Source organism: Coregonus lavaretus (assembly GCF_964263955.1).
Source record: "Coregonus lavaretus genome assembly, chromosome: 3".
Lineage (NCBI taxonomy): Eukaryota > Metazoa > Chordata > Actinopteri > Salmoniformes > Salmonidae > Coregonus > Coregonus lavaretus.
The window spans coordinates 17,398,334-17,422,877 of NC_139990.1; the positions used below are offsets into that span (position 1 = coordinate 17,398,334).

At 43.6% G+C, this 24,544-nt stretch overlaps 1 protein-coding gene across 1 annotated transcript; it reads left to right on the forward strand.

Moving 5' to 3' along the window:
- Nucleotides 1–4,454: 4,454 nt before the first annotated feature.
- On the forward strand, nucleotides 4,455–20,544 carry fam135b (family with sequence similarity 135 member B; the record flags this gene model as incomplete). The annotated part of the gene is made up of 13 exons (XM_084158215.1): nucleotides 4,455–4,650; nucleotides 4,867–4,916; nucleotides 6,014–6,169; nucleotides 10,351–10,424; nucleotides 10,705–10,859; nucleotides 11,154–13,386; nucleotides 13,622–13,788; nucleotides 13,897–13,988; nucleotides 14,202–14,299; nucleotides 18,013–18,164; nucleotides 18,506–18,616; nucleotides 19,479–19,592; nucleotides 20,316–20,544. Coding segments are annotated over 13 exons (3,804 nt in total), but the record flags the coding sequence as incomplete, so codon positions are not given.
- Between the last annotated feature and the right edge of the window lie 4,000 nt (nucleotides 20,545–24,544).

Here is a 24,544-nt window from a genome sequence, read left to right on the forward strand (position 1 = left end):
ATGGCTGGAGTGGAATAGGTGGAATGGTATCAAATACATCAAACACATGGTTTCCATGTGTTTGATGCCATTCCATTTGCCTTGTTCCAGCCATTATTATAAGCTATCCTCCCCTCAGCAGCCTCCACTGCTCTCAGTAGTAATTATGGTGAATAAAGGGTTCTCATCTGCCTGTGGAGTAAAAGGCTAAGATTAATAGTAGACACTAGTGATGGTTTCTGCATGTGTAAAGGCTCATTTAGTGGTGTGAGAGCTGTGGGAGACAGAGAAAGTGCTTAGCTGGATTCATCAACCAAGACACCACTCACGTCTCTCTCTTCTGGAGGTGTGTGTAAGGTGTGTGTGTGTGGGAGTGAGTGTGAGTGATAACTATATGGTTGTGCACATCCAGCAGAGCAGCTATTTTTCATCAGATCATTACGATGTGTCTTATCCAGCGTAGGTCATTTCCTGTATGGTAGGACGCTACTGTGATTGCAAAACCTGTTGGTCACACAAACATGTGCCTCATGCACACACCCCGATCCAGCCTTCGGCCCTGTGGCCAGACGTCACAGACTGAGCAGTAAATCTTAATGAGAGCTGGGTTGTCCCCCTCATAGCCCCTCTTCTGCGTTTGGCCCCCTTTTTCCTGGGTTACACACACACACGCACACGCATACACACATACCGGGCTCGGCCCCCCTGTTCCTGGGTTTTACACAGCGCCTCCAACAGAGAGCTTTAATAAGCACTGCATTTAGCCAGGCGGGGGGGCAGTGTTTGATCCCCGTAATGAGTTCTCCTCCAACCGCCACGTAGCTTACCTGCAGGACAAATGTGTACAGAGCATAGTGTGTGTGTGCGCATGCATGCGTGTGTGTGTGTGTGTGAGAGTCATCCCTCTCTCCCTCTCTCCTCTCTTCCACCCCTTATTTATGTAAGGCTTTCTACCTGGAGGGTACAAGCACATTTTCAGCACTTTCCCCTATTTATACTGCTGCAGCTTTTCCACACTTACCTATTTCTTTATTCATTATTAAGAGTGTTGTTATTGCACAATCTGGACACGTGTCGTTGGAAAATTCTGTTGCGATGAGCTGAATTATAGTGGTGCTGCCTCTTCTGGTGGGCAGAAAATGGATGTTACCTTTCTTTTTCCATTTAGACCTTTCACATTTCCTCATTGGTATAGAAATGTGTATCTCAGAAATATCAGAGGCGATAAAGATCCATTTTCTGAGTGCTCCTATTATGAGTGAGATACTCGTCTTGGACCCTCGTGGGGTGATTAAGAATGTCAGGTACCAATGCAAGAGGAATAAGCAGCACACAGTCTCAGGCCTATTAGAGAGACCTGTCCTGCTATTTTTACCAGCCTGTCTGTCTTACAAGCTGCTGGCTTGTCCCTTGTTCCCGTTGTATGTAGATGAAGAGTGAGCCATAGAAATATCATTACTAGATCAGGAATTCCCATTCATGTCAATGTTTTGTAATTCTTAGTTCTATTTCTATCAGAGCAGATGGACCCCCTGTAACTACGTATCCCACGGTGCACTGCAGCAGCCATCAGATCCAGTATGTCACCTGGGTACTCAGCCTTGTGTTCCTTAAACATACTGTCAGCTTCGCACGTGGCTGCTGCTGACAATTAGGACTTAAGAAGACTGTAATACAGTATCCAAAGAAGGTTATTTTGCATAAGAAGAAATGTACTGTATTTACACAAAGAGTGCCTCGGAGCCTCTTGCTTGGAAAGCTACTCTGGCACCCCAAGCCCCCTAGTGCACTTCCTCTCTGGGTGGAACGCAACGTGGACAAAAGTGCGTGCTGCTCCATAACATCTGACTCCGCCCATGCCCATGAAATAGCTATTTTTCATTATTTGCCCCTGGAGTCCCAACCCCCATATCCCAGTATGCCTCTATAAAGGTAAAAGGAATTATGAAAGTAAACATACAGATGTTCCTTCCTGGTTGTGGAGGATCCAGAAGTATTATCTGTTATTACAGAGCAGAGTACAGCTATGATGATAGGGCCCTGTGCTTTACTGCCTCCAGGTAAATTATAGTACACACTCACATACACCAGCATTACATGTCTTTAAAACTAACACACATACACCAGCATTACATGCCTTTAAAACTAACTCACATACACCAGCATTACATGTCTTTAAAACTAACACACATACACCAGCATGACATGTCTTTAAAACTAACACACATACACCAGCATTACATGTCTTTAAAACTAACTCACATACACCAGCATTACATGTCTTTAAAACTAACACACATACACCAGCATGACATGTCTTTAAAACTAACACACATACACCAGCATTACATGTCTTTAAAACAAACACATACACCAGCATGACATGTCTTTAAAACTAACACACATACACCAGCATTACATGTCTTTAAAACTAACTCACATACACCAGCATGACATGTCTTTAAAACAAACACATACACCAGCATGACATGTCTTTAAAACTAACACACATACACGAGCATTACATGTCTTTAAAATGAACACACATACACAGGCATTACATGCCTTTAAAACTAACACACATACACCAGCATTACATGCCTTTAAAACTAACACACATACACAGGCATTATCCACACATACACCAGCATCACATATCTTTAAAACAAAACTGCCAAAACAGCCAGAACAGCCAGCCAGCCACAGGAAGATGGACCCAGCCCAGAAAACAGTGACAGAGGCCAGGGGCTGGCATCCCGAGTGGCTGGGGCCTGTGTGTGTTGTGACTGGGATGGGGTCAGAGGTGACCCGTCCCAGTCTGACCTGACCCTGCCTTGTCTCTAAAAAGATGACAGCCGGCGTCTGATCCAACGGGTGTTGTTTGGGTCCTTGACTAGAATAACATATTTCGCAATGTTACTCTTGATCTGGATATGCAGTAGCTGGGCTTTGTGGCTCCTATCGGTTGCAGAAGAGACCAGAACTGGTACTGTAGATTACAGACCTGTACAGAGAATACGATGAATGTGATGGTCCAGTGAAAGTACTGTGGGTTTGTGGTTAGAGAGCCACCTGCTGGGGAGAAATAGGAATTACTACTCATAAATACTTTCCCTAAAATGGTACTACAGTAACAACATTGAGGGACAAATTGGCTAAGCTTTCAATCCATTACCTTCCCAGTCTAATATATATTGTATGAAACATCACCCGTGATTGTTACTGATGTCTGTGTAGTTTGTGGTTACTGGGTAGTGTGGGGTTAGTTAGTTAAAGGTCATACAACTATTGTAGGGTCACGTCTTCTACATCTTCTACATCTTCCAGTGCCACGTCCGCATCAATGTTGTTTTACTACTGGGTAACAAGCTGTGTTTAGGAGCTGCTTGTGTCCAAAACCTCCTGTAGTTACTGAGACTTTACACATTGGTGTTAACTCACTAGACAAGGTCCTAAATAAGGTCAATGGCAAAGCTACACGGAGGGAGCTCATTGGTTCCTACTGTGGAGGCCTTAAAGTCCCAGTATGTGAACTTGGCTGTCATTAGATGAAGTAATCAACATTTTCTTCTCTTCCATGTCTCTTTTCTTCCCTATCTCTACCCCGTCTCTCTCCTCTCTGCCTCTCCTCTCTCCCCTATCTCCCCTGTCTCTCTCCTCTCTTCTCTGTCTCTCTCCTCTCTGTCTCTCCTCTCTCCCCTCTCTCCCCCTGTCTCTCCCTGTCTCTCTCCTCTCTGCCTCTCCTCTCTCCCCTCTCTCTCTCTCCTCTCTTCTCTGTCTCTCTCCTCTCTGCCTCCCCTCTCTCCCCGTCTCTCTCCTCTCTTCTCTGTCTCTCTCCTCTCTGCCTCTCCTCTCTCCCCTCTCTCCCCATGTCTCTCCCCATCTCTCTCCTCTCTGCCTCTCCTCTCTCCCCTGTCTCTCTCCTCTCTGCCTCTCCTCTCTCCCCGTCTCTCTCCTCTCTGTCTCTCCTCTCTCCCCGTCTCTCTCCTCTCTGCCTCTCCTCTCTCCCCTGTCTCTCTCCTCTCTGCCTCTCCTCTCTCCCCGTCTCTCTCCTCTCTGTTTCTACTCTCTTCTCTGTCTCTCCCCGTCTCTCTCCTCTCTGTCTCTCCTCTCTGTCTCTCCTCTCTCCCCTCTCTCCCCCTGTCTCTCCCCATCTCTCTCCTCTCTGCCTCTCCTCTCTCCCCATCTCTCTCCTCTCTGTCTTTACTCTCTTCTCTGTCTCTCCCCTGTCTCTCCCGTCTCTCTCCTCTCTGCCTCTCCTCTCTCCCCGTCTCTCTCCTCTCTGTCTTTACTCTCTTCTCTGTCTCTCCCCTGTCTCTCCCGTCTCTCTCCTCTCTGCCTCTCCTCTCTCCCCGTCTCTCTCCTCTCTGTCTTTACTCTCCTCTCATGTCTCTCCCCTCTTCCATGTATCTATCCTCTCTCTTCTCTTCCTCTCCTTCTTCCCTCTCCTCTCTCCCCTCTACCCTCTCCCCTCTTCTCCCTTCCTCTCCCCTCTACTCCCCCCTGTCTCTCCCCAGGGTAGTTTCTACGTCCCCAGTGAGAACTGTCTACAGAGAGCTCACACTTGGCATGGTAGACTCTGTCGCCTCCTACTGGCGGTACACAGAGGCCTACGTTCCTACTACACCACTGTGATGAAGGAGATACCACAGCTGGAACAGGTGGACATAGGTGAGGCAACAACATGTTACAATAGCATTTCCTCAATATTTAGCTGTGTCTATTGTGGCAATCAATCAAGTCAATGATTTATTGTTCAATTGATTTAAAAAAAATATATATATATATATAATTTTTTTTTACAGTGGTTTAACTTCATACTGTATAAGACTGAGTAGAGTTGCGCTTTGCTGTAATAATCTATTTATCTTGTCTTTCTATCCACAGAGGAGCTACCTGTGGAAGAAACACTAAATCAGCTCACAATAGAATTACAGGTAGGTGGTGTACGAGACATACAGTACTGCTAAAAACCAAGATAATAATAAATAATAATATGCCATTTAGCAGATGCTTTTATCCAAAGCGACTTACAGTCATGCGTGCATACATTTTAGTGTATGGGTGGTCCCGGGGATCGAACCCACTACCTTGGCGTTACAAGCGCCGTGCTCTACCAGTTGAGCTACAGAGGAAGATCAATATCAACATTTTATATTAGCTATGCTCTCTTTCCTCTCCAATGTTCTACTAGTATTTCCATCAAAAAATTCCATTATTCAAGTTTTTTACTTTAACACATACAGTTAACTGCCAAAATAAAGGAAACACCAACATAAAGTGTCTTAATAGGGCGTTGGGCCTCAACAAGCCAGAACAGCTTCAATGCATCATGGCATAGATTCTACAAGTGTCTGGAACTCTATTGGAGGGATGCGACACCATTCTTCCATGAGAAATTCCATCATTTGGTGTTTTGTTGATGGTGGTGGAAAACGCTGTCTTAGGCCCCACTCCAGAATCTCCGACAAGTGTTAAATTGAGTTGAGATCTGGTGACTGAGACGACCATGGCATATGATTTATATCGTTTTTATAATAGTCAAACCATTCAGTGACCACTCATGCCCTGTGGCGGGGTGCATTGTCATCCTATGAGGGCATAGCCATGGTAGCCAAAATAATGGCCTGCCCAGCATTTCTATACATGACCCTCAGCATGATGGGATGTTAATTGCTTAATTAACTCAGGAATCTGTGTGGAAGCACCTGCTTTCAATATGCTTTGTATTTACTCAAGTATTTCCATTATTTGGGCAGTTACCTGTACTTTTACTATATACAGTATCTAAAATACCAGTGGCATCTGGATAAAGTCATTGAGCATATAAAGAGATACTATCTGTATCCACTCTCTCCTCTCCTCTAGGTTCAGGGAGGCCATGAGAAGGCAGCAGAACATATCAGTAGAGTCCTGACCCAGCTCTGCTCCACCTAATCTGCCCTTTGACCTCTAACCAGCCTCTAACCCCTCTAACCAGCACCACACGCTGACCCTAACCCTCCCCTGTCTCCTCTCTCCACTCCTTCTCTAGCTGCAGGAGGGACATGAGAAAGTAGCAGAACAGATCAGTAGAGACCTGACCCAGCTCTGCTCCCAACTGTCGGCCCTGTGGACCCGCTTCCTGGAGGCTGCCGTACCTAACACACATATCCTGTCCCACCTGGCCCAGGAACACCACACACTCAGGGTGAGCCCTAACCCCTTAACTCCTCAGGAACATCACACACCCCCCATACATTCTATCTAATATATTATGAAATGTGTAACACTAGAAGCCGAGGCCTTGAACCCTCCAAAGCCCACTATTCTGATTAGGTTTTGTGTGTCAGATTGTGTAGGAGTATTACAGCCAGGTAAAATACACCAGCTGATGATTAGTCCCTATAGACCTCTATGCCTTGAATAGACATTGTATCTGAGAATCCCAAATGTAATTTCCATCTAATCATTGGAATGATTAATATTAATGTAAAACTATTCCCACTCCTCTACTCAGTGTTGCTAGCAGGTCTCCAGGCTCTTGTCTCTCACAGTGTTAGTTTCATATCTCCTGTCTGACTGTCTGTCTGTGAGTCATAATGAACACAGTATGTCTCCATATTAGTTTACCTTCAGGGGTTAGTTTCATGCTTCCACCCGCAGGATGGGTGTGATTTCAATGAACATTTATTCTGTAATTATCCTGATGAACAAACATACAGAAACACTGTTTCTTGATGTTCCTGACTCTCTGTCTATATCTGTCGTGCTCTGTGACTTTATAACAGGAGGCAGGTTTAGTTACAGTTTAGTGGGGGGCATTTTTTATTTCTGTTAATACATGGTATCAAAGTCAAATTGATATTGAAACTGTTAAAATAAATGTTATTTGCAAAATGCCAGAAGTCAAACATAATTTAACACTTTATTTAACACTAATTATTTAACAATATCTTTCATACATATACAGGTAACTGCCAAAGTAAAGGACACACCAACATAAAGTGTCTTAATTGAGCATTGAGCGACCACGAGCCGCCAGAACAGCTTAAATGCGCCTTGGCTTAGATTCTACAAGTGTCTGGAACTCTATTGGCGGGATGCAACATGATTCTTCCACGAGAAATGCAATAATTTGGTGTTTTGTTGATGGTGGTGGAAAATGTCTCAGGCGCTGCTCCAGAATCTCCCATAAGTGTTCAACTGGGTTGAGATGTGGGGTCACACTAAATATCTGCGTCCGCCATTTCTGAAAAGAATACGTACGTCTAAAAATATTTAGATTTATGAACTTGACATATGCCATACATAGCATGTTTCCCATTATAAATATGACCAGTCACAAAACTGTGCCCGCATTCTGCAAGATTGATTGTATATTGGAAAAAATTTAAAAGTAGGTAACAGCCCACACTTCTATGCAAAGGACGAATTGTTGTTCAATATTTTGTTTATCAATACATTATTTTGTTTATATGTCCTGCCTTGGTATAGGCTGTGAGATTAAATAGGCTTATGATGTCACGCACCTATTGCACAGCAATACTGTAGCCTATATATACTGTCAAATATTTTACATCAATTACTGGTCTATTTACTGTGTTGGCAGAATGTACAGTAATTTGCAGTAATTTATGCTGTATTTGGCAAAGGACTGAGACAGTTTCTGAAAGAGAACAATGGCAAATTGTTGTCGACCTGTCAGCAGAACATTTGAATTCAACAATGTTTTGCATTTACTTTTCCCCCCAACCTAAATATGCTAGAATGCCCGCGAATTCTGAAACATTGTCTAAGCTACATAAAACAAATTGAAATTACAGTGGGCTACCTACAGTAATAGCATACACACTTCATAGTAAAATATAAACTGTTTTGATGTTCACCTGTTAAATTCATCTGTAGGCTATGAAGGAAAGGGAAAGGGGATACCTGGTCAGTTGTACAACTGAATGCATTCTACTGAAATGTGTCTTCCACATTTAACCCAACCCTTCTGAATCAGAAACCGCACTGCCTATGGGATCACGGCACGCACGGTTTATAAATGAGGCCCCTGGTGACTGAGATACAGATAGATACACACACACACACACACACACACACACACACACACCCTTTAAACCCCCCTATGCTACTTTGAGACCCCTCTTTCAAAGTAACTGAGATTTCTTCTAGCCATGGTAGCCAAAATAATTGGCAACTGGGCATTTTATACATGACCCTAAGTATGATGGAATGTTAATTACTTAATTAACTCAGGAACCCCACCTGTGTAGAAGCACCTGCTTTCAATGTATCGCTCATTTACTCGAGTGTTTCCTTTATTTTGGCAGTTACCTACACTACCAGTCAAAAGCTTGGACACACCTACTCATTCAAGGGTTTTTCTTTATTTTTGCTATTTTCTACATTGTAGAATAATAGTGAAGACATCACAACTATGAAATAACACATATGGAATAATGCAGTAACCAAAAAAGTGTTAAACAAATCCAAATATATTTTATATTTGAGATTCTTCAAATAACCACCCTTTGCCTTGATGACAGCTTTGCACACTCTTGACATTCTCTCAACCAGCTTCATGAGGTAGTCACCTGGAATGAATTTCAATTAATAGGTGTGCTTTCTTAAAAGTTAATTAGTGGAATTTCTTTCCTTCTTAATGTGTTTGAGCCAATCAGTTGTGTTGTGACAAGGTATATAGAAGATAGCCCTATTTGGTAAAAGACCAAGTCCATATTATGGCAAGAACAGCTCAAATAAGCAAAGAAAAATGACAGTTCATCATTACTTTAAGACGTGAAGGTCAGTCAATACGGAACATTTCAAGAACTTTGAAAGTTTCTTCAAGCGCAGTCGCAAAAACCATCAAGCGCTATGATGAAACTGGCTCTCATGAGGACTGCCACAGGAATGGAAGACCCAGAGTTACCTCTGCTGCAGAGGATAAGTTAATTAGAGTTACCAGCCTCAGAAATTGCAGCCCAAATAAATGCTTCACAGAGTTCCAGTAACAGACACATCTCAAAATCAACTGTTCAGAGGAGACTATGTGAATCAGGCCTTCATGGTCGAATTGCTACAAAGAAACCACTACTAAAGAACACCAATAAGAAGAAGAGACCTACTTGGGCCAAGAAACACGAGCAATGGACATTAGACCGGTGGAAATGTGTCCTTTGGTCTGGAGTCCAAATTGGAGATTTTTTGTCCAACCACCATGTCTTTGTGAAACGCGTAGTGGGTGAACAGATGATCTCCGCATGTGTATTTCCCACCGTAAAGCATGAAGGAGGAGGTGTTATGTTGTGGATGTGCTTTGCTGGTGACACAGTGATTTATTTAGAATTCAAGGCACACTTAACCAGCATGGCTACCACATAATTCTGCAGCGATAGGCCATTACATTTACATTTTAGTCATTTAGCAGACGCTCTTATCCAGAGCGCAAACATTAATTTTTAAAATTATTTTTTCATACTGGCCCCCCGTGGGAATCGAACCCACAACCCTGGCGTTGCAAACGCCATGCTCTACCAACTGAGCTACATCCCTGCCAGCCATTCCCTCCCCTACCCTGGACGACGCTGGGCCAATTGTGCGCCGCCCCATGGGTCTCCCGGTCGCGGCCGGCTACAACAGAGCCTGGATTCGAACCAGGATCTCTAGTGGCACAGCTAGCACTGCAATACAGTGCCTTAGACCACTGCGCCACTCGGGAGACTTCATCCCATCTGGTTTGGGCTTAGTGGGACTATAATTTGTTTTTCAACAAGACATTGACCCAACACACCTCCAGGCTGTGTAAGGGCTATTTTACCAAGAAGGAGAGTGATGGCATGCTGCATCAGATGACCTGGCCTCCATAATCTCCTGACCTCAACCTAATTGAGATGGTTTGGGATGAGTTGGACCGCAGAGTGAAGGAAAAGCAGCCAACAAGTGCTCAGTATATGTGGGAAATCCTTCAAGACTGTTGGAAAAGCAATCTAGATGAAGCTGTTTGAGAGAAGCCTTGAGTGTGTAAAGCTGTCATCAAGGCAAAGGGTGGCTAAGAATCTGAAATATAATATATATTTTGATTTGTTTAACACGTTTTTGTTTACTACATGATTCCATATGTGTTATTTCATAGTTTTGATGTCTTCACTATTATTCTACAATGTAAACAATTGTAAAAATAAAGAAAAACCCTTGAATGAGTGGTGTCCAAACTTTTGACTGGTACTGTATATTTTAACACTTTTAACTTTTTTTACACTATTAACTTTTACACCATTTTGAAGATCAAATCATTGCCTTTCATGCATACAGTACTAACTCGGTAAGTTTCTCTGTGAGGAAATTAGGATTGTTCTTGTTTATATTTTGTGCTGATGTCAGGTCAGGCGGTTTTCAGAGGCATACTTCTTCACAGAACACCCCAAAGAGACATCTCTGACATTTCAAGAGGACCTGTGAGTACTGCCATTCCAGGAGCACAATGATGTAGTTTTGTCACTCTGTTTTACATCAAATGTTATGTTAATGCTTTACCTAAGGCGTCATTCTATGAATAGAGAAAAGGTAGGTCGAAAGTGTTTGAGTGGTTATGATAGATAGCCAAAAGTTATATTTTTCTTCTTTCTACTTTAACATCTTCTTCTTCTTCTTCTTCTTCTTCTTCTTCTTCTTCTTCTTCTTCTTCTTCTTCTTCTTCTTCTTCTTCTTCTTCTTCTTCTTCTTCTGGTTATAAAGGATCAACAGACACGGTCAGATAGCTGTGGAGGTGCGTAGCTCCAACTACCTGACCAGGATGCCACCATTACCTGTAGAATGCTTGGACATTGATGGAGACTGGAACAGCCTGCCTATCATCTTCGAAGACAGATATGTAGAGTCTCCATGGACAGGTGAGTTGGCTAAGTCCTGGATTTCATTCAACAGCGATGTACATTTAAAGGACATTTCCTCTACATTCGCGGAGATCATTATCGCTCATGGCTCAATAAGAATTCATCTTTAAGCAGTGCATAGGTTGTTTATCTGTTTTATTTTGAATCCTGGCCTGAGTCTGCTTTTATTTGTGCTAACAATACTGTTTTATCTGTTTCAGAGTCCTACTTATTCAAGTAGTGTAGATCAGCATAATTCAAACATCTAGTATTAGCGTAAGACCTAAACATTTTCTCCATCTTTATTTCTAGATTGGGGATCATCTATGCCAACACCTCTTTCCACCAGTGAGCAGGCCATCCCCAACCCTCCTGTCACTGATGCCAACAATAGTCCTCCTGCCCTGGACAAGCTCACCAGCTCACCAGCAGTACCAACCCAGGAACCTAAAGACAGTGAGGACTGCATGGACCTGCTTACATACGGGTCTGTCATAGGAGAGCAGAGCATCAGCATTATTACTGACAAGATAGGAGAGACTTCAGACTCAAACCAGGCAGACCCAGACCAGGGAGAGCCAGTCCAGCCAGGGGATCCAGAGGAGCAGGCCAAGGCAGAGGAGATCTCAGAGGAGAGCCCTGGTTTAGGCCTGAGGATCATCAGAGTCAGGCCCACTGATGTGGATCCATTCAGAGGAGAGGCAGTGCTGATGGTCTCCTCCAACCACAAACAGTGTACAGACCCACAACATACCTCTAACCGTGAAGACATGACTTGGAAAGACTTGGAGAACCACCAAGACATCATCACACAGAGATACCAGAACATTATCAGTACAGGAAATGACTTGGATGTAGAAGAGAATGATGTTGCTATGGACGACGACAGCGAGGATGTTCCTCTGAGCAGTCTAACCACTTACCCCCAGGCTCCACTCAAAGCCCATCCCCTCACACCCCCTCTACCTACAGACCTGAGGAGAGAGCTGTCCCACCGAGGGGTGGTGGGGGTGGGGGGCTCCAAGATCATGAACCGCTCCCCCTCCATCATCTCCGACTCAGGCTTCGAGAGCGAGCCCAGCTCGATGGCCTGGCTCCTGGACGCTCACCGGACGGGAGGAGGGCACCCTCTGGAGGAGATACTGGTACTGCAGCGCATGGCAAGGAGACACCCGGCCCACCGCAGCTCCCTGGAGGGCCTGCAGACAGAGAGCAGAGCCAGCGGGGGCAGCCTGCCCAGCGCGGGCATCCAGGCCTCCCTCACCTCCATCTCGTCCCTGCCCTACGAGGACGACGAGGAACAGAGGAACCAGCAACAGCTCAGTAAACTGACCAAGTCTGTCTCAGCTCCTCAGATCTCCAGCCCTGAGGACACAGAGGAGGACCAGGGAGGAGCGGAGAAGGAGGTAGACACAGAGAGCGAGGGGACCAGTGGGTACCAGGACCAGGAGGAGGGATACTCCTCCATCTCCACTGCTGCCACCAATGTAACAACTGGGGACTTGATTAGACACCAGGAGTCTTTATCCGGGGGAAACCACCCATCTCTAGAGGACATCCAAGAGGGAGAGCTGCCTGAGGTTGGCCTGTTTGACTGGGGAGCAGCGCTCTCACCACCCCAGCAGGTGACCAGAACTCATATGGAGAGTGGTCATGTTCTTAAAGAAACTCTTAGATCTAATAAATCAGCTTTGCCAGTGGCCCTGTCAGACACTCAGGATATGAAGGCAGTATTAAGTGGCATTAGTGGAGTACCTGAAGGCCATGATGACGTGAAGGACCCAGCTGTAGTCAGTCAGATGGTGGATAAGAACCATCACAGAGGAGACAGCAGTGGTGTGTTAAACTCAGTGGACCCAGGTCTCTGTGAAGTAGAGATCACCCCCTGTAGCTGTGAGACCAAACCCTGTGAACATGACAGCAGTGTGCTGGTGGATGATGTGGAGGAGAATCCAGTCAGGGATGACTATCAGAGTCTCCATCAGATTGGGTTGAGCGATCTTGTTGACAAGGAACTGCTGGATCATCACCAGACTCCCTCCCAGAGCCTCCATCGGGTCGGGCTGCGTGACCTGGTGGTGGTCTCACAGAGGAAGAGCCTCCACGACCCCAGGCCTATCCCCTCTATCCCAAACCACACAGAGAGACCCATCCACCTTATAGGCCTTACTGTTAATGATACGGCCAGGCCTAATGACCTCATAGGGCTCCCGGCCAATGAGAGAGAGCAGCTGGATCGCAACGGTCAGACTAACCCAGCTAAAATCCCCAGTAGCTCGGGGTCAGGGTCGGGCTCAGGATCAAACTCAGGGTCAGGCCTATCCTTTATGAACAGGAAGGTGGTGGAGGTGGTGAATATGTCTGTGTCCTGCGCTCCGACCTGTCTTCCCTTCTCCTCCGTCCTCCGGGACTCACCGTCCATTACCGGCATCTCCACTCGACAAGCCGCATCCCCCATTACCCATCAGCCCCTGGGCTCCTTCGGCATCATCTGCTCGTCCAACGCCCTTGGGCCAGACGATGACACAAACGAGAGGATGCTGCAGTGAGTTGTTTTCTCTTTCTAGTTTTACAATGAGAAGGAATGCTGCAGAAAGTTGTGGTGAACCAGCTACCTCTGTCATAGATGTGTGAGAAGTCAGACGTTTGCATTGCTCTTTGACCTCTTTGATGATGAGTTCTTCTGAGTGTGGGATTTCCCATAATGATGCTGTTGTGATTTTCAATAATGACGCCACCTCTGACCATCACCTGTCCCCTCTGCCCACACTGTGTTCCAGTTTCTACAGGTCCAAAGAGGATCTGGTGAAGGAGCTGGTGTTCAAGGCAACCCTTTACAGTGACCTCCCTCACCTGGCCTCCGACCTGCCCTACTTCCCCCCTGAGGAGGAGGATGAGGAGTTTGAGGATGGCATACACCTGGTCGTCTGTGTCCACGGCCTTGATGGTGAGACAATCAATCAATTAATCAATCAAACAATCAATCAATCAATCAAATCAACCAATCACCTGATCCACCTGTTTAAAGGTGTATTGTTTTATTGTCTCCTCCTAGGGAATAGTGCAGACCTTCGCCTGGTGAAGACCTTCATAGAGCTGGGATTACCAGGGTCCAGACTGGACTTCCTCATGTCAGAGAGGAACCAGGTAAAATACAGAATATTCTGTCTGCACATTAATACAATAAATATTGATTTTAAAGAATCGATAATATGTATTAGAAAATCCTGTGAGTATGCTTTAATTTTAAGCTACTTATGTCAGAGCACCATTGTAAAAGAGGTATTTTAATCTCAATAGGATTTCCTGGTTAAATAAATGTGAAAATATGTTAGTTGTTTTCCTCTCCCTTGGCTGCAGACTGACACATTTGCAGATTTCGACACCATGACGGACAGGCTAATAGACGAGATCATCCAGCACATTCAGCTGTACAACCTCACCATCGGACGGATAAGGTCAGTGTCCTAACCACCTCACAACATTAAGGTCAGTGCCCTAACTACCACACAACATTAAGGTCAGTTCTAACTACCACACAACATTAAGGTCAGTTCTAACTACCACACAACATTAAGGTCAGTTCTAACTACCACACAACATTAAGGTCAGTGTCCTAACCACCACACAACATTAAATAACAGTGTCCTAATCACCACACAACATTAAGGTCAGTTCTAACTACCACACAACATTAAGGTCAGTTCTAACTACCACACAACATTAAGTACAGTTCTAACTACCTCACAACATTAAGGTCAGTTCTAACTACCACACAACATTAAGGTCAGTTCTAACTACCACACAACATTAAGGTCAGTTCTAACCACCTCACAACATTAAGGTCAGTTCTAACTACCACACAACATTAAGGTCAGTTCTAACTACCACACAACATTAAGGTCAGTTCTAACTACCACACAACATTAAGTACAGTTCTAACTACCACACAACATTAAGGTCAGTTCTAACTACCACACAACATTAAGGACAGTTCTAACTACCACACAACATTAAGGACAGTTCTAACCACCACACAACATTAAGGTCAGTGTCCTAACCACAACACAACATTAAGGTCAGTTTTAGCTACCACACAACATTAAAGTCAGTTCTTACTAGCACACAACATTAAGGTCAGTGTCCTAACCACAACACAACATTAAGGTCAGTTCTAACTACCACACAACATTAAAGTCAGTTCTTACTAGTACACAACATTAAGGTCAGTGCCCTAACCACCACACAACATTAAGGTCAGGGCCCGGTTGCATAAAACATCTTAAGTGTTTCCCTTAAGGGTTTACCTTAAGGAATCATTTTCCCTTACCTAAGGGAATTGTTTAAGGGAGTTTCATAGAGCCCCTCAAATATTCCCTTACTTAAGGGCATACTTAAAGAGTTTTACAGTAGTTTGAAGGCATGTACTGCAGAAAGAGTATCTGGTTACAATGAAGATGGCCTGATTCACTGACTAAATGTATCATCAAAGATATCACATTTATTTTGTGAGATAGCAAAATAGAACTTCTACAATCAACACCACTTTTTCTCAACTTGTTTTTAAAAAACTTTCTAGCACTTCAAGCTAGCTTACAGAGTAGCTAGCTAACTGCCAGTTAGCTTTGTAGCCACGGATTGTGCATCTTCCATTGTTTAGCTAAGTCGCTAGATAGTTGATGTATTTATTTTGTAACCAGGGCAGATGAAAGCAACATTCACCTCCACAAATTCTGTTTACATTGATAACCATACTGAATTAATACACATTAAAATGTTTTGTGCAACTGACTTAAAGTTAAGGAAACTTTAAGGAAAAATATAAGGGGGAAATTAACTTAAGGTGTTTTATGCAACTGGGCCCAGTGCCTTACCTACCACACAGCATTAAGGTCAGTTCTAACTACCACACAACATTAATATCAGTCTCCTAACCACCACAAAACATTAAGGTCAGTGTCCTAAACACAACACAACATCTCTGTTTATTATCTATGCATAGTCACTTTAACTCTACCCACATGTACATATTACCTCAATTACCTCGACTAACCTGTGCCCCCGCACATTGACTCTGTACCAGTACCCCCTGTATATAGCCTCCCTACTGTCATTTTATTTTACTGCTCTTTAATTATTTTTTACTTATCCATTTTTTTTAACTTAACACTTCTTTTTCTTAAAACTGCATTGTTGGTTAAGGGCTTGTAAGTAAGCATTTCACTGTAAGGTCTACACCTGTTGTATTCGGTGCATGTGGCAAATAAAATTTGAGTTGATTTGATTAAGGTAATTTCTAACTACCACACAACATTAAGGTCAGTGTCCTAACCAAGACACAGGTATGGTAATAGGAGGCAATGGAGAAACAAAACAGATGTAGTATTCTTTATAGCCACTAGATATCAGCATATGAATACATTATGATATTCCCTGGGAAGATCTCAACTGCATACACCTCGCGCGAGTCCTCTGTCCTCGTCACCTTCTCAAAACCTATTGGATGAGAAAGCCAGAGGTTCCTCCCCTCTGACCTACTCCTCCAATGTGTTTTGAGAAGGAGATGAGGAGAGAGGACTCGAGGAGTATGTTAAGATCTTCCCCAGAAGATTTGCACACCTCCTGCATCCTCGCTACTCCGTCCTCTCTCGCCTCCTTTTGAAAAAGGTAAAAGGAGAGTCGGTGAGGAGAGTGAACGTGGACGGAAATGTGCTTGCTTGAAATGAGACGGTCGTCATTAGGCAAATTACATTTACGGGGTGGATCCCAAAATAAATGTGTAAAGTGCTCAAACAAATTAAGTTAGTTGTGCAAGACATGTTATAGATGAAACAAGAAGTAGCATATCGTTTTTAAATGTGTGCATGTTTTTTTGCCTTCTGACAAAACAAAAGCTGATTCAAAGGGGGTTTGGCAGATTTAAAAACTATCCTTGATGAAAGGTGGCTATCGAGGAGGGGAGGACACTTCCGTTTGCCTACTAACGAATTCACACACTGCTCGACCTCTCGACCACTTATCGGTTTCCGGGTCACGGAGGAGAGAGGATGGAGGAGAGAGGACAGAGGACGGACTTTTGCCCAAACGAGAAAACCCCCCTATCTCAGTTCAATCCTAAACCCTATCAAACTGATGGCCAGTTAGAGCAGAGGAGGCTGGTGGGAGGAGCTATAGGAGTGGAATGGAATTAATGGAACGGAGTCAAATGTGGTTTCCATATGTTTAATGTATTTGATACCGTTCCATTTATTCCATTCCAGCCATTACAATGAGCCTGTCCTATAGCTCCTCCCACCAGCCTCCTCTGAGTTAGAGAAAGTTTTAATAACCCAGTAATGGAGGATATTCCCATGCACTGTCAATCACTTAGCATTGTCTTTGAAATGAAGAACTTAAACATATTTCTCTCCGCAGCAGAGCACTATTAGGTCCAAATCAAGTACAGTGATTCATCATGTACAATAATTGCCCTAAAAATGCCAATTTTCCTATCTGAGTTTCTGGGTGTGCTATTTTAGTATGCATTCTTTTCAACATTGTTTATACTCTGGTGAACTGTGACTAAAGACATGGAGTGCCACAGTAGCAGCTGTCTCTCTCCACATCGCCTCTATATTTAGTGTTAGAGGAAACAGATGAGGTTGTTAGTAGCTGGTGTTGAGGGAAGCTGCCCAGTACTGTGATGATGGTGATACTACTGTAATTAGCAGATGAGAAATGAACATCTAAGGAAATCTAGCGTCTCAATGACTACTGGGACAAAGCAGCTAATTATTCTAGCTACCACTATCTTAGCCATTAAGACGTCAATTTGGACATTAATCATCTCTTTGGAATTAAAAACATAAAGATGTATTTTCTTGGCCAAACTCAAGGGCTAGAGTGGATGAGCTACCCTCATCCTGAACACTTTATACTGATAGAATAAATACCAGGGGGCCAAAGAATTGGAGGCACCTCTTGCTGTGCATAGCTTCTATCCTATAATAAGAAACTGTGCAGTCAGTCTTGGAAGTCTTTTCATTGTGCATTCTTTAGTCTAACGAGACCTGGGTAGCAGCAGAGTAATGTATTTTTCTGTTCTGTTTATCTGTTCTGTTTGTTCTGTTTGTCTGTTCCGTTTGTCTGTTCCGTTTGTCTGTTCCGTTTGTCTCCTCTTTCCGACCCTCAGTTTCATCGGTCACTCTCTGGGGAACGTGATCATCCGGTCGGTGCTGACAAGGCCTCGGTTCCGCTGCTACCTGGTCAAACTGCACACCTTCCTGTCTCTGTCCGGACCACACCTGGGAACGCTGTACAACAACAGCACGCTGGTCAGCACAGGTGAGGTGGGGAGGGTCAGAATACTTATCTACTTACTTAGGCTTTTGAAATCCTTGCGAAACACAGGCCATCGTCAACTCAGCATGGAGAATAGAAACAGCACAGTGCAGATACTGTATATACTGTATTACTCCAAGGAGTGTTTCTGATTCTGGTTTTGTCTCCTCAGCAGCTTCCTACCAGTCTGTGTATTAATTGTACAGTATTCAGCTCTGCTCTGTGCTCCTCCCAGTGTCTTCAAAGGGGGATGTGTATGTCTGTAATTCAGATGGTTGTTACAGGTCTGTGGCTGATGTCTGTGGTTGTTTTAGGTAGGAGGCTGATGTCTGTGGTTGTTTTAGGTCTATGGCTGATGCAGAAGCTGAAGAAATCCGGATCGTTGCTGCAGCTCACCTGCAGAGATCACACCGATCCTCGCAAAACCTTCCTCTATCTTCTCAGTCAGAAACCAGGTAGGTACTGCTATAATGTAGGACAAACTATACTGTAAGAGCACAATGAGCTCAAATATTCATAAAAATGGAGGTCATCTTATTGTTTTTTGTTTAGTTTTTTTCTCTTTTCCTCTCCATATGTCATCTGGCTAACACACAGACTCCACTAGCTAGCTAGCTCTGTTCTGGGAAGCCCCCCCCCACTGTGTGAGATGAACAAAGCATCCGTTTGTCAAAGACTCCAAGTACATAAGCCAGAAAAATGCTTTTTTCTTCGAGCTGTGCCGGGCTGACAAAATGATCCAAACCCTGTCATTTGAAACGCAGCAGTGCACTCTTTTAAGAGCACAGTGACAGGAGACACGAGAAATAACACATCTTTATCAGTCGAGGGCTGTCAAACAATGATGATGGCACCAAGTGATACATATATATATATAACCTACAAACTCTCTCTCTGTCTGTCTCTCTGTCTTTCTCGCTCTCGCTGTCTCTGTCTCTCGCTCTGTCTCTCTCTTTGTCTCTGTCTTTCTCTCGCTCTCTGTCTCTCTCTTTCTCTCTCTCTCTCTGTCTCTCTCTGTCTCTCTCTGTCTCTCTCTTTCTCTCTCTCTCTCTGTCTCTCTCTTTCTCTCTCTCACTGTCTCTCTTGCTCTCTCTCTCTCTGTCTCTCTCTCTCCGTCTCTCTCTCTCTCTCTCTCTCTCTGTCTCTCTCGCTCTCTCTGTCTCTCTCTCTCTGTGTCTCTCTCTGTCTCTGTCGCTCTCTCTGTCTGTCTCTCTCTCTCTCTCTCTCTCTGTCTCTCTCTCTCTCTCTCTCTCTGTCTCTCTCTCTGTCTCTCTCTCGCCCTCTCTGTCTACGCCCTCTGTTTGTCTCTTTTCTCAGGGCTCCAGTTCTTCAAGAATGTGGTGTTGGTGGCATCGCCTCAGGACCGATATGTTCCCTTCCACTCTGCCAGGATAGAGATGTGCAGGACTGCACTCAAAGACAGGACCACAGGTTAGCACCACTCACTGCAGCTCCTATGTTCCTATTATAAAGTCCATATGAAGGGCCTCCCGAGTGGTGCAGTGGTCTAAGGCACTGCATCGCAGTGCTTGAGGCGTCACTACAGACCCAGGTTTGATCCCAGGCTGTGTCACAGCCAGCTGTGAACGGGAGACCCATGAGGCAGCGCACAATTGGCCCAGCATCATCCGGGTTAGGGGAGGGTTTGGCCGGCCGGGATGTCCTTGTCCCATCGCGCTCTAGCGACTCCTTGTGGCGGGCCGGGCGCCTGCAATCTGACTTCGGTCGCCAGTTGTACGACGTTTCCTCCGACACATTGGTGAGTCTGGCTTCCGGGTTAAGCGAGCAGTGCGGCTTGGCAGGGTCGTGTTTCGGAGGACACATGGCTCTTGACCTTAGCCTCTTCCGAGTCCGTATGGGAGTTGCAGCGATGGGACAAGACAGTAACTACCAATTGGGGGGTAAAAGTACAACAAATAAAGACCAGATGCCTGCAATCTCCACCAAATACATCTAAGAAGCATAATTTACATAGTGAACAATCGTCATCACATACTGTACCTATCTCTTTGTTGACGTGCCAGTGTGATTGCGTAAATACAGAAAGCTTTTAACGTTCAATCAGAGACTGAACCCTAACATGTGTCTGTCTGTGTTTCCACACTGTAGGTCTTTGTGTACACTAACCAACGTGTTTCTGTCTCCATATTCAAGGTCCAGTGTACACAGAGATGATCAACAACCTACTCCAGCCGTTGGTGGGGGCTAAGGACTGTCGTCTGATTCGCCAGAATGTGTTCCACGCCCTGCCCAATACCGCCAACACTCTGATTGGCCGAGCCGCTCACATCGCCGTGCTCGACTCTGAACTCTTCTTGGAGAAGTTCTTCCTGGTCGCAGGGCTCAACTACTTCAAATAGAACTTCAAACTACTTCAAATAGTACTTCAAACTACTTAAAAGGGATGCTTCAGGATTTTTATCCACTTCCCCAGAGTCAGATGAACTCGTGGATACCATTTTTATGTCTCTGCGTGCAGTTTGAAGGAAGTTGCTAACTAGCAGTAGCGCAATTGCTAACTAGCGTTAGGGCAATGACTGGAAGTCTATGGTAACTGCTAGCATGCTAGTAGATACCGTAGACTTCCAGTCATTGTGCTAACGCTAGTTAGCATTGGCTCGCGAAACTACCTCTAACTTCCTTCATACTGGATGCATAGACATAGAAATTGTATCCACTACTTCATCTGACTCTGTGGAAGTAGATAAAAGGCTTCATTGCCAAAATCCTGAAGTATCCCTTTAACTAGAGGCTCAACTATTTAAAAAAGTAGAACCACTACTTCAAATAGAGCTGTAGCTATAGAGAAACTGGCTCAGAGAGGCCCTAGGTCTATATGAAGATCTCCTTGTTGTGGTTGACTGGATAGGAGGACTTAGTGAGAGGAAGGGGGTTGCACCATGACTATGTACAGTGTATATTTAAAGTATGTATACCTCTGTTACCCCTGCTGTCAAAGAGGTGGTCATAAGCTCTATACAACCCATCCATATTAACAGCTGTATACAGTATGTCAAGTGAAACGACTGATGTGGTGCATCGTGTGGCTCATTGATGTTATATAGGCCTTATGAACACCCCTTTATCCCAAAGTATAGTCAATATAATATACATCTAATGTTCATCCCAAAGCGCTACCAAATCAAGAGCATTTCATTTTGGTCTTCAATCCTGACCTGAAGTGGCTAGTCTGAATGAATCACTGGATGAAGGATCTACTTGAAGGATTACATGTATGAAATTGTTAAAAACTAAGGAGATAGTTGCTTGGAATTTAACTCCTTGATTTTAAATGTTATAATACACATGTTTCAAACTCCACATAGAACTGTGGTGGTATTATATTGTACAAATGTTTATTTTCATGAAAGGAATTTAGATATGATTTAAAATGATGTATTTTCAATTATGCCATATCCATAAGTTCGTCAGACTATGACCATTGTGTTGTGTATTTTATATCATACAATTTCAACACATAACATGAAGGCCAAATCAAGAGGTTAACCTTCTCTGCAGTATACAGTGTAATATATACAATGCAAGAAAAAGGTGTTCTATATATTTCTTGTATAAGTTTATATACAATATATTACATATCTAAAAAGTGTGTGTTGGTTGAAAGCATTTATGTGTCTCAAACAAACTGCTGAGTTGAGTTATCAACCATGTAATGCCTTCGTGTTCTTTAAAATAAGGTATATCCCAACCTCCTCAATAAGGTATTATGTACCTTCTACCGACTGTAGTGATCCTATTGAGATATGAGTATTACTACTACTAAGATATGAGTATTACTATACTGAGATGAGTAATACTATACTGAGATATGAGTATTACTATCCTGAGATATGAGTATTACTATCCTGAAATATGAGTGATACTATTCTGAGATATGAGTATTACTATACTGAGATATGAGTAATACTATACTGAGATATGAGTATTACTAAACTGATATATGAGTATTACTGCTACTTAGTCCATTGTGTAATTATCTGGGTTGATTAAGATTTGAAATATAGAATCATGAAATAAGAATGGCTGTGGCTCATATCCCTTGGAAATGACCATAGATTTTTTTCAGATTTCTCATACTGTATGTGCACTGCTTTTAGAGTTCGATTTTGTATGCATTGAACCTTTAATGTCGCTACCTTGTCTATGACAGGAACAGTATAATAAGGAAGGTGTCACTTTCCTGCATCTGAGAACAGTGTCTCTACTATGGGCACTGACTAGTAGGCACTATGCTTCTGTTCATCAAAATCAAATAATGTTTACATTTTTAGATTTACAGAGATGTTGTCATGGTATCACTTGGAGATGACTGAAGGTGCGTCTATGGAGGTCATGTACCGACACAGACCTGTATTTATTCTTTGCACTGGTTTGACTGACAAGTGCACTTTACGGTGGACGTTACAGCAAGTAGGCCTATAGATACACTTGCTATACGAAGTCCTTGCACTCCAACATTGTCCTTCATGTATTGATGTTTCAAATGATATTGTACATACTCCATTCTCCCGCTCACAGGTTAGCTTTGAAGGATGTGTCCATGCAGCTAGTGGCAAGCGACAAAGCTTGACCTTACTCGTCTCCTATTGTAATGTCCCATCTCCTAGTGTTCTGTTGTCACTGTCATTGAGGCCTGTCCTAGTGTCCTTGCAGTACAAGTGGTCTTTTTCTTAAGTTGAGCTCCTGTGGCTGCTCTGTTTGCTGCAGCGCTGCCTGGTAGGCAGAGTGTCACTGGGGTTGACTTTAATTAAATGGCTCCCGTTAGGACGCACGCAAACATGCATGCACGCCGTACACACACACACACACACACACACACACACACACACACACACACACACACACACACACACACACACACACACACACACACACACACACACACACACACACACACCAATAGAAAGGGGGCTAGGTTGTTCCTGTTAGGACAATGAGGGGATTGCTGTTTGTGAAACCTCTACAGAAGCTGTGTCAGCAGTCTGGTAGAGCTAGCAGGCTTCATGCATCATTTCCTTCTGACATCCCTCTTGCCTGTGCTTTTACCTCCAAAGGGCCATGATCTGTTTGTCTGTTTGCCCAAAGGGTCACATCGTTCGTGAAGTAAAGCTTTTAGTTTTCATTCTCTCTCAGGGCAAGGGCAGGTGTGGATTGAGATTTTAATATTCATGCTTTACAGGTTATGTGGTTTAATTAATTGACATGTCATAACAGTTTTTTTGTGAGTTTCTGTGTTTTCCAGTAGCTGTAGGCCTACATGTCTTTAAATTCAACATACAGCTCTATTCAATGGATTTTGTTCATTGTGTTTCTTTGGTTAAACAAAACATTCTGATGCGAAAATCCTTGCCTGCTTCACACAGTCAGACAGGGCTGCTATTCTGGTGTTGTTATGAAGAGATAAACGCTTCCCATTTCAAACCATTTAAACTTTATTTTAAACTATGATTATTTTTCTTTCTTCTTGTTGACTCCTACAGTAGACATGACTTACCTCTGTCACCATAGCAACCCCTGATATGGTTGACTGAACCTTTTGTATTTTATTTAATTATTATCATTGTGAGAGTGAATACTCCTTTGTTACACTGTGTGTGTGTGTGTGTGCGCGTGTGTCACAGGCGGCCAGTGGCACCTTAATTGGGGAGGATGGGCTCATAGTAATGACTGGAACGGATTAAATGGAATGGTATCAAACACTATTCCATTCACTCCATTCCAGCCATTATTATGAGCCATCCTCCCCTCAGCAGCCTCCTGTAGTGTGTGTGTGTGTGTGTGTGTGTGTGTGTGTGTGTGTGTGTGTGTGTGTGTGTGTGTGTGTGTGTGTGTGTGTGTGTGTGCGCGTGTGTGTCCTCTATGTGTGCTTCTGTATAAAATGCTCCAAGGCATATTTGTGTCATGTTTGTGTAGTGGGTTTATTTAGATGGTATTTTCATTGTCTGTCTGCTGAGGATTGTGCTGGAATATGACACATTTCCAGCTGTTTGGTGTGACTTGTGAGTAACGTTGTATTTATTTATTTTATTTTTGCTAACAATATAATAGAACTTAATCCGTGCCAATAATACTAATCTAATATTTTTCTATGTTTGCTTACTGTCTGTGTTCCTTAGTAGCTTGTGCCCGTGTAAAAATATACATATATATATTACATACAGAACATTATGATATAAACAATATCAACATTATATTATAATTAAAAAGTATGTTTCTTTATGCAATTGTGGGGCTTGCCTTCTTTGTTCTCAGCTAAAGAAACTAATTGTAATGCAATATTTCTGTATTAAGCTTAGTACAGGTGACTATAACCGTTAGAGAACAAAGGCTCAAAACATAAAGGATGGGACTAAAAACAAACA